The sequence below is a fragment of the Mustela nivalis genome (assembly GCF_964662115.1).
Source record: "Mustela nivalis genome assembly, chromosome: 1".
Lineage (NCBI taxonomy): Eukaryota > Metazoa > Chordata > Mammalia > Carnivora > Mustelidae > Mustela > Mustela nivalis.
In genome coordinates this window covers 197,743,423-197,759,456 of record NC_139020.1, presented here as the reverse complement: position 1 = coordinate 197,759,456, position 16,034 = coordinate 197,743,423, and the positions used below count along the sequence as shown (strand labels likewise).

The window sequence follows — 16,034 nt, the reverse complement described above, 5'->3', positions numbered from 1 at the left end:
GAGAATTTGGGCAACTGTAGAGACGTAAGATACAATGGACAGAAGCAGCCTCCCTTCCACCTCTGACCAAACATGACTTACCTTTCAGAGTTCCTGAAGTAGCTGTTAATAAGAGTGGATAAGTCTGGAATGACACGTCACAGGTGTGACATTTTGGTTGGTTTGTTATACTGTCCTGGTTCTCGATTCTACTACGATTGCTTCCATGTTCCTGAAAACCTTGAAACTGTTTTGCACACCTGATCTGAAGCCTTTATAAAGGGTGAAAGGACATAAACATCCACACAAAATTGCGCACTGAATGGAAAAAGCTAGCCACCTCCCCCCAATTGACAACCCCCAAACTCCAGATTCCATCCCTTACCTGTAACAAGCACTTGATCCGTTCTCCAGGGGTCATAATTCCTGTGGTGAATACACCAGACAACATCCCAGCTGCAAATATTTGCGGGTAGCTGTATTGAAAACAAAAACCAGCGGCAAACACCGGTGACTAACTACCCAGGACAGAGGCAATCCCAGCAAAGAGATGACGTTCTAAGAAAAAATACGGGGTTAGAGGATTCACTAAATGTGTGATGGGCATTAAGGAGGGCACTTGTTGGGATGAGGACTAGGTGTTATAAGTAAGTGACAAATCACTAACTTCTACTACTTAAACCAACACTACACTCTCTGTTAACTAACTTGAATTTAAATTAAAAAGAAAAAAAAAAATAAGCACTTGACTAGGCAGAAGCCCAGCACAAATAAGTCCTATTTTGCACAAAAGCCAAGTTCTAGGTGTATTCTGATGTCAAATTTCCCAGGGCAAATTTCTCAGTGTCAAGAGCAGTATGAGTTTGGTCAGCAAGGCCCCCATCCTCCCCGCAACCTCCCAACCCCCCACCCCCAGCACACCTCAGATGGCCGCGCCCATGGGAGGAGCTTTATAGTGAGACACAGTTCCCTCTCTGGGCCTGCCCTGCACCATGACTACACACAACTTTTTAGGCTTCACTGAGCCTTGATTTCCCATTTGTAAAATTCAGGGTGTGGGGAAGCCTCTAACTCAAGGTCTGGGTCTCAGTTGACCCCAGTTCTCCCCCAATCTCACTTCCTCTGGACCACCAAGGCCCTGAGAACATTTTAAGCCAAGACATAAGCAGGACAGCATCGTGGCTGGGGGGTGAGTGGGGGGCTAACCTCCACAGGCTGAGGGGCTGCCAGGAGAGTAGCAAGGACTGGACTAAGATGCTGAGAAAGGCCCAAACAGGGCTGGTACCCAGATAGGCATGACGGGTTCTGTGGCCCTCTGTGCTGGGAATGGTCACCCAGTGGCCAGACACCCAGATCCTCACCCTGACCCTCAAAGAATGAACCACACCCAGTATTCAGAGGAGACTGAGTCTCCAGGCATCTGTAGCTCACAGCTGTCTGTGCTACTCTGCCATCTCCTTTTCTTTCTGGGATTAGTAATCAAGAGTGGCCAGGAGGCAATGGAGCACAAAGCCGTAATTAGTATTTCAAAAGAGCCTCCACAATTAAAAAAAAAATGTTGCTGAAAATCTTCAGTTACTCGCCAGAGACTCAGGCCCCTCCTGACCCCAAGCCTCTACCTGCTGAGCCTTCAAACAGGTCCCCCCAACCAGGAGCCCAATATCTGGAAAGCAGATGTCAAATGGGAGTAGGGAGACAGCTACTGTAGGTCCTTCCCTCCAGGCAGGGCATCAGTTTCAACGGCTCTGTTCTTTCCATATTCTCACCCCAGGCAGGGCCCACACATGTACCTTAGGCAGACAAGTCTAGCACACAGGTTGACTGTGTAACAGTCAAGAGACTTACTTTCGTGCAGGGCCTCCCTCGCAGGCTCAGTTCACATTACTATCCTCAAGAGAAGCCCTCTCTGCAACTTCTGCAACTGAACTTCCCCTCATGAGACCAAGTATTCTTTGCAAGATGCCCATACCCCAGGTCAGGTACACACCCGTCTCCTGGGACTAAGGACTTCCCTCTGAATGGGGTCTCTGTGTGTGCACAGGGTACTCTGTAGACACTCTATGACTACCTCACCCAAACACCAGGTTGGCATCTGTGAATCTGGACCTCTTGGGCATCCACTCCATGGGCCTGGTAGTGCTCATTTTCACACTCTCCCTAAATACCACTCCAGGGAGGGGAAGACGGCAGGGTTGAAGTTCAAAATTTAGAACATAGAAGGATTAAAAGGGTGGGGTCCCAAGTGTCTCAATCTTTGCTCATGCAGGAAGGGTGTTTCTCTACACACTGATGTGACCACACAGGCAACATAAGCCATAGGCCAAAGTACTAACAATGACCCCACTGTAGGTTTTAGTGCATGGTCCTAGTACAGCCAGGAGCTGGCACATGAGCTGGAAGACCAAGTGCTCAGAGAGGACATGTGTCTATGGGATATCTGGACTGCCAACAGTCAAATACAGCTTCAAAAGGACCCCATACATGCCACATTTGTGGCCACCCGTGGCTGTTTATAAAAACTGGGCACATTTAAGGATCACAAGGACTCCAGAAATAGTTTCACATTACAAGCATCTCTATCTATGTCCTAGACCCTTACTCAGCATGCTGTGGCCTAAAGTAGTGACAGAAAACAACCATATAGCACCCTGGGCTTCCTCCTTTGAGCTCCTGGATCTGAAGTCTGGCTAGCCTCTGGGGGTCCTGTGCTGCCTACAGCCCCTCCCAGGAGTTGTCACCTTGCAAGTCTCAGATGAGCCACCCTGCCATCCACACTTCCATTCAGAATTCCCCTGAACCCCAAGAAGCTGGTTTTATGAACAGTATCGCACAGGGAATATAATATAGTCAATAATATTGTAACAACTTTGTATGGTGACAGATGGTGACTATACTTACCAGGGTGAGCACTTCATAATGTACAATACTGTTGAATTACTATGTTATATACCCGAAACTAATATTATATGTCAACTATACTTGAATCAAAAGTTAAAAAATGGGGGCACCTGCGTAGCTCAGTAAGGGAGTATGTTTCTCCCTGTGACCTTTCCCCTTCTCATGCTCTCTCTCTCTCTCTCACTCTCTCCCTCAAATAAACAAAATCTTTTTTTTTTTTTTAGTTTAAAAATGTTTAATTTTTTAAAAGTTGACCTATTTGGGGGTGCCTGGTGGCTCAGTGGGTTAGAGCCTCTGCCTTCGGTTCAGGTCATAATCCCAGGGTCCTGGGATTGAGACCTGAAACAGGCTCTCTGCTTAGCAGGGAGCCTGCTCCGCCCCCCCCCCCCCACTCTGCCTGCCTCTCTGCCTGCTTGTGATCTCTTGTCTGTCAAATAAATAAAATCTTTAAAAAAAAAAAAAACTTGACCTATTTTTATTAACTACTTTGTAAATCCTGGGCTGTAATCCTGACTCATCTGCCTCTTCATACTCAAATCCAACTTCTTAAAGTTTATGAAAAGAAGATACACTCATTTATTGCACTCAACAGAGAAACCAGTATTTGAAATAATTATAATCATGATATAAAAATGATGTAAAACAAAAGTTGAGAACTGCCCTTTTCCCAACCAGGTGATGGAAATCACGGCTGCCACTGTCTTTACTGCAGGACCAGGAACTATTTGTGGCATTTTACACATGTAGCATTCAGACATCCTGATTCCATGGGGTTGATACTACTAATATCCCTAGTCAGTGACACTACTTCACAGAAGAAATTATGACAACCTGGTAGGGAGGAGGGGAGAGGGCTTTGGGTTGTTTTCTTTTTCCTTTTGGTTCACAGGGCTAAAGACACGCCAGTGCTTCCCTCATGTGGAACAACCAGGAGCCAGGATTAGGGGCCCAGAGGATAGCTGCTCCCTATCTGCTGAGATTTTTTTTTCCCTTTAACCCATGTCACATCACCAGGCAGAACAGCTTCAAGTACTCCTGACCTGAAGTACTCACCTAAGCACATCCTCTGGGCATTTCTGTTGCAGTTTCTTCCCCAAACCAAACCCAAAGAAGCACACGGCGAACATGGGGGTGACCCCGATGATGGGGGCAGCCATGCCCCGATATAGCCCCGTGATGCCCTGCAAGGAATCACAGAAGCAGAAGCTGTTTATAGACACAACTATCCTTCGTACCGCTGAAATGGGGGAGTAGTGTGTCTTCTAACCTGTGGCTTCCTTCCTTTAGCTCTTCTCCAAGCAAAAAGAGCTTTAAATAGGAAGAAAACCCCAGAAATAGTTGTCCTCTTATACACTGCTGAAGAAACTGGAAACAGCTTTCATCCTGGAAGACAGTCCGGCAATATGCAGCAGACTCTTTCACCAGGAAATTCTCTGTCGAGAAATTTATTCTAAGAAAATACTCAGAGATGTAAAAATGGAATGACATCAGGCAATTATATGCTCTCAAGATTTTGGAATAGACCAAAAAACTCCCAATGAGGACACCACCAAGACAAATGATGGGAATTCCATGAATGGACGATCACAGCCATTAAATCGCACTGTAACAAAAGAGACTACTAGGTCTACTTAGAGACCACTAAAAAAGCAGGCTAAAAAACAATGTGATCTGACTTTCTTGGGGTAAAATGACAGGTAATTAAGAAGTTTTGGGGGCACCTGGGTGGCTCAGTGGGTTAAGCCTCTGCCTTCGGCTCAGGTCATTATCCCAGGGTCCTGGGATTAAGCCCCACTATCAGGCTCTCTGCTCAGCAGGGATCCTGCTTCCCCCTCTCTCTGCCAGCCTCTCTGCCTATATGTGATCAATCTCTCTCTCTGTCTGTCAAGTAAAAAAATAAAATCTTTTAAAAAACAACAAAAAAAGTTTTTGTATTTTCCAAGTATTAAGACATGGGGGTTTTATTGTTAGAAATAATAGCACGACTGCACATCAATTTTCAGTTTTCAACACAGTTTTTTCAATACAGTTTGGTGACAAAATCAACTATGTAGTAGCCAATAAATAGACAAATAGATAATATCTCCACAAACAAGGTTAGTAAACCAAGGAAGAGGAAGCTTTGGGACCCAGGAGACCAAGGGTTCAACCCAAGAGAGGTAAATGGGGTTTCCAGGATGGCATTGAGTACTGTCAGTCTGGAAAGGAGCCAGTCTACCTGGGAGTATGAAGATGGAGGACTCCAGAAGGGATGTTTCCAAGAAAAACAAAGCAAAACAACTCACATAGAACAACAGATTTAAGGGGCGCCTGGGTGGCTCAGTGGGTTAAGCCGCTGCCTTCGTCTCAGGTCATGATCTCAGGGTCCTGGGATCGAGTCCCGCATCGGGCTCTCTGCTCAGCAGGGAGCCTGCTTCCTCCTCTCTCTGACTGCCTCTCTATCTACTTGTAATCTCTGTCTGTCAAATAAATAAATAAATAAATAAATCTTTAAAAAAAAAAAAAAGAACAACAGATTTAACTGTTTCGGCAGTGTGGAAAACCAAACAGAAAAGTACTCCACAGAGTACTTTTCAGATATAGGATAACAGAGACAGTGATTCAAAGAAATACAAGAAAAAAAACCGACACAATTACTAACCTAAACTCAAGAAAAACAGTCACACAAGAAATAAAATATGCTTCATAGTATATTACTTAATTAACTTTTAAACATATAAAAAGCTGTAATCATGAAAACAGTGAACTAGATTAAACCACAAAATATAAAATTATATGGGCAGGGCAGGAAGAAGGGATAAAGAAATGTTAAGACTTAAAATCATCTACCACAAACAGGTAACTAAAACATATAAAAATGTATAAAATATAGTAGTAAATGTATATTATTTAGGTAGAAACAGCTTAAACTGGAAGAGCTGAAAACAGTTGCCTCTGGAGATTGGGGCATAAATCACTTTGCTACTTTGTTACAAGCCTTTTAATAACAAACCCAAGTGTTTGTGTCACTTCAATACAAAATAAGGAATAATTTTTTAAAGATTTTATTTATTTGAGAGAGAGAGAGCACAAGCAGGGGGAGCAGCAGGCAGAGGGAGAGGAAGAAGCAGACTCCCTGCTGAGCAAGGAGCTGGATGCCGGCTAGATCCCAGGACCACCTGAGGCAAATGCAGATGCTTAACCAACTGAGCCACCCATGTGCCCCAAAAAGGGATACTTTTAAAAAACAAATATTAAGGGGCGCCTGGGTGGTTCAGTGGGTTAAAGCCTCTGCCTTCAGTTCAGGTCATGATCCCAGGGTCCTGGGATCAAGCCCCACATTAGGCTCTCTGCTCAGTGGGGAGCCTGCTTCCCCCTCTCTCTCTGCCTGCCTCTCTGCCTACTTGTGATCTCTGTCTGCCAAATAAATAAAATCTTTAAAAAATATATTAAAAGGGCACCTGGGTGGCTCAGTCAATTGGGCATCTGGCTCTTGGCTCTCTGCCCCTCCCCCAGCTTGTGTACTTGCACACCCTCACACACACTCACACACTCTCAAAAAACAGATAAAATCTTTAAAATATACATAAACTGTTCCTTCGGGCACCTGGATGGCTCCGTTGGTTAAGTGCCTGCCTTCAGCTCAGGTCTTGGGATCAAGTCCCACTTTGGGCTCCCTGCTCAGTGGGGAGTCTGCCTCTCCCTCTCCTTCTATCCTTACCCCTCTACTGTGCTTTTGCTCTCTCTCAACTAAATAAATAAAATCTTTAAAAAAGCTGTTCCTTAAGAGAGAGCTGCAGGTGGGGCACCTGGGTGGCTTAGTCCATTAGGCATTGGACTCTTGACTTCAGCTCAGGTCCTAATTCCAAGGTCTTGAGATTGAGCTCCGCATTGGTCTCACAGTCAGCGCAAAGTCGGCTTATCCCTTTCCCTCTGTCCACCCCCGACCCTGGATCATGGTCGCATACACACTCTCTCAAATAAATAAATAAAATCTTTAAAAGAGAGAGAGAGAGCTGCAAGAGAAACAGGATGGTGCTACACACTGGGAGGGTCCACAGACACAGGCTGAAGAACCTTCTGTCTGCAGACTTTGGACATTCACAACCAGCCTTCTACAGGGGCCAGCTGTATTAGTCAGCACTCCTGGATCTTACAAAGGTCTAAGACTTACAAAGGTCTAATACTATAAGCAGGCTCTCTTGGGGACAAAGGGCAAAGGCAGTAAACAGGAAAGAATGAAGAGGAAAGAGAAGGTTCTGAGGAGGATCTACAAAAGCAGCATGTTACAAAGTCCTTCCAAAGCCCACAGCTCCCCACCGGGGTTGAGAAGGACACCCAAGTCCTAACCCATGCCTCCTGACAACTCCACTAGCCTTCCTTGCACTACACGGGCCCACCAATTTCCATGCAGCACCAAGACCTCCAGTAGCTTCAGAAAGCAGAGAGCTCAGCGCCTGGGTAGCTCAGTGGGTTAAAGCCTCTGCCTTCGGCTCAGGTCATGACCCCAACATCCTGGGATCGAGCTCCACATCTCTCTTTTCTGCGGAAAGTCGATTCCTCCTCTCTCTCCCTGCCTGCCTCTCTGCCTACTTGTGATCTGTTGGTCAAATAAATAAATAAAATCCTTAAAAAAAAAAAAAAAGGAAGAAAGAAAAGAAAGCGGAGAGCTCAAGCTGCATGGCAAAAACCAGGGGCATCCACACTATGAATTAAAAAAGCCTATTCAACTTTGCAGGGAGTTGGGTTTATACAAGCCATTCTCACCAGCCCCCAGGACCAAGCACACTGCTAAGCCACTAAACAGGTGCTCAATGTTTGTTGACCAAGAGGCATGTAATCCCACCTCTCTACCTCCAGGGCAGAGGACTCTGAACAGACCCAAACCCTAATGCCTCAATCAAACACTGGTCAGATTCCGTTCTGGGCAGCACAGAATTCTATAAAAATGCCTTACAGAAGAAAAAGGCAGCACCATCTCAGGCATGGATCCTACAGGAACCCTGGGACCAACTTCTATCCCAGGGCTGAGCCCATCACTTACCAACATCTCCTCTTTATCTGGGTGACATCTACTTCTCAGTTTCCGTACATTTAGTCAGAATTATATGTTTAACAGCGTATTTATAGGAGAGTTGTATTTTAGGAAGCAAAGGAAAAATTCTCAACAAGGTCTTTTAACATACCTGCTAATGAAGTAAGCAATAAATATCACTAATAAAAAAAAAACTTTTTTAAAAATTCTATGTTTTCGGGGCACCTGGGTGGCTCGGTGGGTTAAGCCGCTGCCTTTGACTCAGGTCATGATCTTGGGGTGCTGGGATCGAGTCCCGCATCGGGCTCTCTGCTCAGCGGGGAGCCTGCTTCCTCCTCTCTCTGCCTGCCTCTCTGCCTACTTGTGATCTCTCTGTCAGGTAAATAAATAAAATCTTTAATAATAAACAAAAAATTCTATGTTTTCAGGGGTGCCTGGGTGGCTCAAACATCTGCTTTGAGCTCATCACAATTCCAAGATCCTGGGATGGAGCCAGGCTCCCTGCTCAGTAGGGAGTCTGCTTATCCCTCTCCCTCTGCTCTTCCCCTAACCCCCTTCCCCTGCTCAGGTGCTTTCTTTCTCTCTCTCTTTCTCAAATAAATAATAAAATCTTTAAAAACAAATAAATGAATAGGGGCCTCTAGGTGGTTCCATCAGTTAAGTGTCTGCTTTCAGCTCAGGTCATTATCCCAGGGTCCTGGGATTGAGTCCCACATTGGGTTCCCCCTGCTCTGTGGGAAGCCTGCTTCTCCCTCTCCTTCTCCCTCTCCCTCTGCTTGCCGTCCCCCTGCTCTTGCTCTCTTTCTCTCGCAAATAAATAAATATTTAGAAATAAATAAAATCTCATGTTTCCACTCTAAGCGTTATCTAAAAAGTTATTACGTAATTCAATAACCCCAAACCAATTTATTGTCTTTGTCTAGAGGCTTGAAGACTCACCGGCCTCTCTCACTGTTCATCAGACTGCCTGAATTTTCCTCTAGAATTCACATGAACTTCTTTTTGACTACACTTTTTTTCTTTCCTTTTCTCTTTTCCTTTCTTTCTTTCTTTCTTTTATCTTTTTTTTTTTTTTTTTAGTATGCCCAATGAAGGGCTTGAAGTTGTGACCCAGAGATCCAGAATCACATGCTCCACCAACTGAGCCAGCCAGGAACCCCTAGACTTTACACAAACTTCTGACATGGACCTCTATTAAACCATTAAACCAAGACATACAGATTTGTATTTTCTTCTATTTCACATCTCTAATGATTTCATGTGGTCTAATTCTGCCTTCCAAATGAGAGAACCATTTTATTAGCTTCAGTCTTCCATATAAAGCAGTGGCTGGAACTATCAAAGACTCTAGCGCAACCACAAGAGAGCATAGGATGGCAGGATGAGATAGCAGGAACTGTGGGCTATCCCCCCAGAGGGGTAACAAACCAGCTCTGTGAATGTGGTCCTCTGAGTAAGAGGAATGCCCAGCACTTAGATACCATACCTCTCTAACAAGAGTCTTCTGGAAACAGTCAAAGGTCCCAGAATACATGGGTGGTTGTCCAGGCAAACTTGGGGGCTGCGTCTGCAGTCGGACCTGAAACCAGAAGTTAAAATACAGTCATCTCCCAGAAACAGAACTGCCTGCCAAACTCTGAACAGAGAAAACTATGCCTGTGTACATGCCTTTGGCATTCATTTAACCTGCTAGATTCAGACTTTGTTTTCTTCCAGTTTATTCAAAGTCTGCACTCACAGGTCATGAGTACCATGCTTTCTTCCCCCGCTTCATCCAGTTACTTCCACCATTTATTTCTTACTTAATGGATTCCACTATGACCCATGGGATAGGTATTCCCAGCTTACAGATGGGAAGACTGGGTTTAGGGAGTTCAAGTGATATGTCAGTAATAAGGCCTGGCTGATGCAAAGCTCCAGCTCTAGCCAACTCCCCCCTTTCATTTGTGATGGTATGCTGGAGGTTAGGTAAGGCACCCCACAGAGGCATTCTGAAATAACGTGGATTTAATCCTACTTTTCTTGGTTCTCACCCTTCTCAACCTTCTGGTATACCCAATGCTTCAAACTATGTCTTCTTCAAACCTCCCTTCTTACAACTTCTTCTTTTGTCTCCTTTTCTACTCCAGGCATTCTTCAAGGCTTAGCGCCCTACCTATCTGGTCCACATCAATTTCAGAAAATTCAGATTGCAGGGCTTCAGCTTCTGCTCAGGGATGACTATAATTTAGTCATCTCCAGACCTTCTTTCCCATCTTTTTTTTTTAATTTATTTATTTATTTGACAGACAGAGATCACAAGTAGGCAGAGAGGCAGGCAGAGAGAGAGAGGTGGAAGCAGGCTCCCTGCTGAGCAGAGAGCCCAACTCGGGGCTCGATCCCAGGACCCTGGGATCATGACCTGAGCCAATGGCAGAGGCTCTAACCCACTGAGCCACCCAGGCGCCCCCTTCTTTCCCTTCTTTAGGGCTGCCCTTCCAACTGCCTGGAGAAGATCTCCCTACTCAAATCACCTCTGGAATCTCACCCTCCTGATGAATGTGCCATTTGAGCAGAGCCACCTAGCCACCCTCTTTCTCAGAATTTGAAACCACAGCATCACCTCTGACTACTTCCTGTTGCTGTTACGACATGGGCACCAAGTCTGTTAAAGTAGTCTTTCCAGATGCTTCCAGAATCCTAATTTCTTCCTCTCTCTGAGTCCTTTCCCAGGGCAAGTTCTAACCCATCCATATACAGTGTAGTGGTTTTCAATTATGTCCACTAATTCTTTAACGCTCTTTCTCCTTCGAAGGTAAATCCTAATTCACTCCCCTTAACTGTGGACCAGACTCAAGTGAGCTCACTTCTATCAAGTAGAATGTGGTGGTATTGATGCTATATGACTTCCAAGGCTAGGTGATGAAAAGGCCAGCTTCTGCCTATCTCTATCTCAGGTTATCTGCTTTGGGAGAAGTCAGACACCATGTCATTAGGACATTCAAGCAACCTAGACAGGCCATGTTCGGAGGAAAGAAGGCTTCCTGACACAACCAGGACGAACGTGACAGTACGTGAATGAACCACATGGAAGTCAATCCAGATGACTGCAGTCCCAGACAACACCTACTGTAGGGGGAGGTGAACTGTCTTTAGTTCAGTACTTTTTTTTTTTAATTTTTAAGTAATCTCTATACCCAACATGGCAGCCAAACTCATCACCTCAAAATCAAGAGTCATACTCTCTGATTCTTGATTTTGGCTCAGGTCATGATCTCAGGGTTCTGGGATCAAGCCCTGCATCAGGCTTCCTGCTCAGCAGGGAGTCTGCATCTCTTCCTCTATACCTCTGCCCCTCCCCCTGCTTGTGCTTGAGCTCTCTCTCTCTCTCTAAAATAAATAAAATAAATTTTTTTTTAAAAGAGTCACGTGCTCAGGGCGCCTGGGTGGCTCAGTCATTAAGTGTCTGCCTTCACCTCAGGTCATGATCCTAGGACCAAGTGCCACATCAGGCTCCCTACTTGGTAAAACTGCTTCTCCCTCTCTCTCTGCCTGCTGCTCTCCCTTCTATGTGCACGTGTTCTCTCTCTCTGTGTGTCTAATAAATAAATAAATAAAATCTTTATTTATTTAAAAAGAGTCACACTCTCTACCAACTAAGCCAGTCTGGCAGCCTGGTTCAGTATCTTTTTTTTTTTTTTTTTTAAGATTTTATTTATTTACTTGACAGAGAGAGATCACAAGTAGGCAGAGAGGTAGGTAGAGAGAGAAGGGGGAAACAGGCTCCCTGCTGAGCAGAGAGCCCAATGTGGGACTCGATTCCAGGGCCCTGAGATCATGACCTGATCCCAAGGCAGAGGCCCAAACCAACGAGCCACCCAGGTGCCCTCGGTATCTTTTTTAATGCTGTTATTAACACATAATTTACACACCAAACATTCACCCTCTTAAAAGTACACAATTCAATGGTTTTTAGTATTTTGAGTTTTGCAACCTTCCTTACAATCAATTTAGAATATTCTCATCACCCCAAAAAGAAATGCCACGCCATTAGTAGTTACTCCCCATTCCTCTCTCCTCTCAGCTCTTAGCAAACACCTACCATCTCTATAAATACGCCTGATATTCACCAAATATTAAGTTTTAATTTTAATTGGCCTATTTGTCTTTTTATTGAGTTACAAGAGTTCTTTACACATTCTGGATCCCAGCCAATATCTGGAACCTCACAAGTGACCCTGAGCCAGGCCATCTGCCTAAGCTGCCCCCAAAATCCTACCTCACAAGGACTATGAGAGTTAATGACTACTCTTGTTTCATATTGTATGTTTTGGGATAAGTTGTTACACTGTAATAGATAACTGATTCACCAAGTTACTTCTGCAGTCTATTTCCTGGCTGTTTTTCCTGCTCAGAGTTCTTGGGCTTCCAAGCCCTTCTCAGGTTGCTATCATACTAACCTTTTCAAAACACCATTTCAGCATGCTATTCCTCTGTTTCTTTAGAATCTCTTATCCTTATATTTGTTAAGGCCTTATAGGTCACCATAAGGCATCACTGTCTAGGCAATGGAGAGAACATGCAAATCTAAACTCAGAGGATAGAACGGTGGAAATCTCCAGAGGCTCCCACTGCTTTAGATCTAAAATCCCTTATATTGGCCTTCGAATCCTCCATGGTCAGGCATAACCTCCCTTGCTTGGTAGGCAGGGAGAAAGGTATCAAAACTGCTCATCCCTTTTTGTGTTTTTGTTTTGTTTTGTTTTGTTTTTTGTAAATCTCATCCTTGTCCCATCATGACCTCCTCCAACCAAGTCAGCAAGAACATTAAAGTACTCCATGGCTGATCTTATTTTATAGCCTGACTCCCACTGCCAAGCCTGTAATCTGCCTTCACTCTTGCCCTCTCCACGCCCAGATGTCTGGGTTTTTCTACTTCTCTAGTCAGAACTCAGCCAGCCCTTAGGGACCTGCCATACAGTCTTTCCAAACTCCCAACTCTGAAATACCGCAGTTCTTGCATTCTCAGGCCACAACTAGTGACCTTGGACCTTAGAAGGTGCCCCTAGACTAGGCTTTGACTGGAGCCCATGTGGCTCTCTGAGGTCAAAAGGACAGCAATCAGTAATCTGTGATTTGTTTAAGCTTAAAACAGGCTTTCTGGCTGATAAAAACACCAGGGAACATTTTTGGTCATTTACACTTCGGTACAGAGATAACTGGGCTCTTCCTGAAAGGGACATCTGTGGGGAGGAAGGGCAAGAGGATACAGAAGTTAAGGGCAACATTTGTGTAAGGCAGCCAAGAAGGGCTTTGTTTTCTTTCAAGAGAAGTCCCAAATGCCTAGAACTAACAAGATGTCTGGCTCCATGGATCAACAGTAGGATGAGAGACCAGACAATTCTTCTCTTAGCAGACAGTGCTGCCTACAACAACCATTTTCTGGGAAGCACAACACACACAGCATTTACCATCAGCTGAATAAACATCTGATTTCACGTTTCACAGTGCTCTAACCAGCCTGGTTGTTTTAATCCTGATCCTCCTGTAGGATGACTCCAGCTCTGTCCCAGATGAAAGGCAGCAAAGAGGTTGCTGCCCAAACCTGCCAAGAGGAAGTGTCCCCAGAGCTATCTCCTAGGGAAGAAACCCAACCAATATTCTAGTAAGTCCCCTACACAGACTTCCCGCTCTGCAAAACTCATGTCGGCTCCCCAGAGGCCCACCCTCCACATGATCTGTCAATTTCCTCCAAATGTGTGTCCAGAAATAATGATAGAAAACTCAGATAGGGGCACCTGGGTAGCTCAGTGGGTTAAAGCCTCTGCCTACCGCTCAGGTCATAATCCCAGGGTCCTGGGATGGAGCCCCACAATGCACTCCCAGCTCAGCAGAGAGCCTGGTTCTCCCTCTCTCTCTACTTACTTGTGATTTCTGTCAAATAAATAAATAAAATCTTAAAAAAGAAAAGAAAACTCGGATAAAGTTTTGAATGCTAAGTCACAGGGCATGGACTTTGGTCTCCAGGAAGGCCTTGCTAGAAGTGTTGCAGGGGGAGGAACTGAGTTGAGGCAGTATGTGAAGAAGACCTGGGAACTAGCTCTGATGAGTTTCCTTCCCAGAGCCTGTTTGATTAGGGCTTCCTCATGTGGGAGTTGTGAGGATCATCCGGGCCCTGGAAGAAATCAGTCGCTTGCTTTCCTTGGAAGCGACTCCATCTCTGAGGTTATCACCTTCCACAGGAAGTCTATCAGGCTAACAGAAGGTAATAGGCTGAAGATGGCCAAACCCCTCTCTGCAGCGGGAAAATGAGAAGGAGATGGTGATGGGTGCTCAGAGAATGTGTCAAAAGGCATCTCTAGAAGAACTGCACCTCTGCCTAGCTCTCTCCCTGAGGAGGGCTTTAACAGTGACCTGTTTCAATCCTGCTGATAATGTTATAAGGTTTGCATATAATTAGAGCTTGGGGGGAGGGGTGGGTTTTCTTTCCTGTTCCCAAAGAAGTGGCGCGGGGTCGGGAAAGGATGCCGGACAGAGAACTTTAAATCAGAGTCCTTAATGGACGGTTAGAGGCTGCTCTCTCTATGCTGTCTTTCTCTTTGGGGCGCAAGGAACAGCCCCCACTCCGCTCTCCAACCCCGCTCCTCCAGCCTCGCGGATCCTCTAAAAGAGTTAAAGGGAGACTTCCTAGACTTCTCATTTAAGTTCCCACGGGCCCCGCTTCTATCCTGGGCTGTGCCTCCTGGGAGACGCTGCACTCTGCGCCCCTCCCGGGCCTCCTCCCTCCAGCCGGCGCCCCAGCCTCCTCGCACCTTGACCGTGTCCAGCGGGTGCCCCACAAATACTAGGCACATGCCGCCAAAGCCGCCGGCCAGCAGGTTCTTGAGCGGGCTGATGGGCTTCGCTTCATCTGCCATGGTCCGTCTGTCGGCCTCGCCGGCAGTGTGTCGGTCTGTTCCAGACGCGTCCTGCTCCACAGCCCCAGCTACAGCGCTGGCAGCGCCAACCTTTCACCCACTTTCGGATGGGCGGGACAAGAGCCGGGACAGGTTGGGAGGAGGGCCTAGGCAGCCGGGTCTCGCTTCCGCCTGGAGGGCGGCTTCCGGTAGAGGCCCCGCCCCCGATAGGCGTGGTTCGAGAAAGCGGAGTTGGCACCCATACCCTCTGGGCGGTGTTTGGGAGTGCGGGCGGTTAGATTTACTCCTCCAGGAAGTCTTCTCCGACTTGAATGTTTTCTACTCTGGACTCCAATTCCTTCAGTCACTCCACTGAGGCCGACAGCGCTCTGCTACGTTCCAGGCACCCTTCCAGGTGCTGGAGGCACAGCTGGTAGCTCAGCACACGGGTCCCTGTCCTTATAGAGCTTATAGAGCATAACAAAGATAAAAAGTGAAAACTAGGGGTGCCTGGGTGGCTCAGTGGGTTAAGCCTCTGTCTTCGGTTCAGGTCATGGTCTCAGGGTCCTGGGATAGAGCCCTACATCGGGCTCTCTGCTCGGCGGGGAGCCTGCTTCCCCCCTCTCTCTGCTCGCCTCTCTGCCTACTGGTGATCTCTCTCTCTCCCCTTCTATTAAATAAATAAATAAAATCTTAAAGAAAAAAAAAAGTGAAAACTACATAGTGTTTCAAGTGGTGATAACTGCAATGAAGAAAAACCTGGAAAGAGGGTTAGAGAGTATGGGAGACAGCAGGTGAGTCTTTGGCAGTGTTAAGTAGGTGAGGGAGGGTTTCACTGAGGAAGTGAGGAAGTAAGTTCTAAGAAGCAGAGGAAAAGAAAAAGCAAAATCCCTGAGTTGGGCTATGCCGGGCCTGTTTGAGGAACCACAGAGAGGCCTTTGAGGCAGAGGAAGAAGTAGCAGGTAATGACATGGAGATAATACTGGCACATTAAACAGGCCTTGCGTGCCACTATGAGGACATCAGCCTCTCCTCTGAAGGAGATGGGAGACAGAAGCCATTCTGGGTTTGTTTGTTTTTAAAGATTTATTTATTTGAGAGAGAGAGTGCGTGCGCTAGAGCGTGGTGGGGGGAGGGTAAGAGAGAGGAAGAGAGAAACTCAAACAGACTCCATGTTGAGAGTGGAACCCAATACAGGGCTCGAACCCAGGACCCTGAGATCATGACCCTACCTGAAACCTGAGCGCCGTCAACTGACTGCACCACAC

At 46.1% G+C, this 16,034-nt stretch overlaps 1 protein-coding gene across 1 annotated transcript in view; it reads right to left on the bottom strand.

Moving 5' to 3' along the window:
- The window catches only part of SLC25A20 (solute carrier family 25 member 20), a 29,958-nt gene extending 14,959 nt beyond the window's left edge, over positions 1-14,999 (bottom strand). Inside the window, exons 1-4 of the mRNA XM_082704659.1 lie at positions 14,683-14,999; positions 9,378-9,470; positions 3,931-4,058; positions 365-455 (exon numbers count right to left, since the gene is read on the bottom strand). Of these exons, the coding sequence (XP_082560785.1) occupies positions 365-455; positions 3,931-4,058; positions 9,378-9,470; positions 14,683-14,787 (417 nt within the window). The 5' untranslated portion in view covers positions 14,788-14,999. The remainder of the gene's footprint in view (positions 1-364; positions 456-3,930; positions 4,059-9,377; positions 9,471-14,682) is intronic.
- Positions 15,000-16,034: the final 1,035 nt, after the last annotated feature.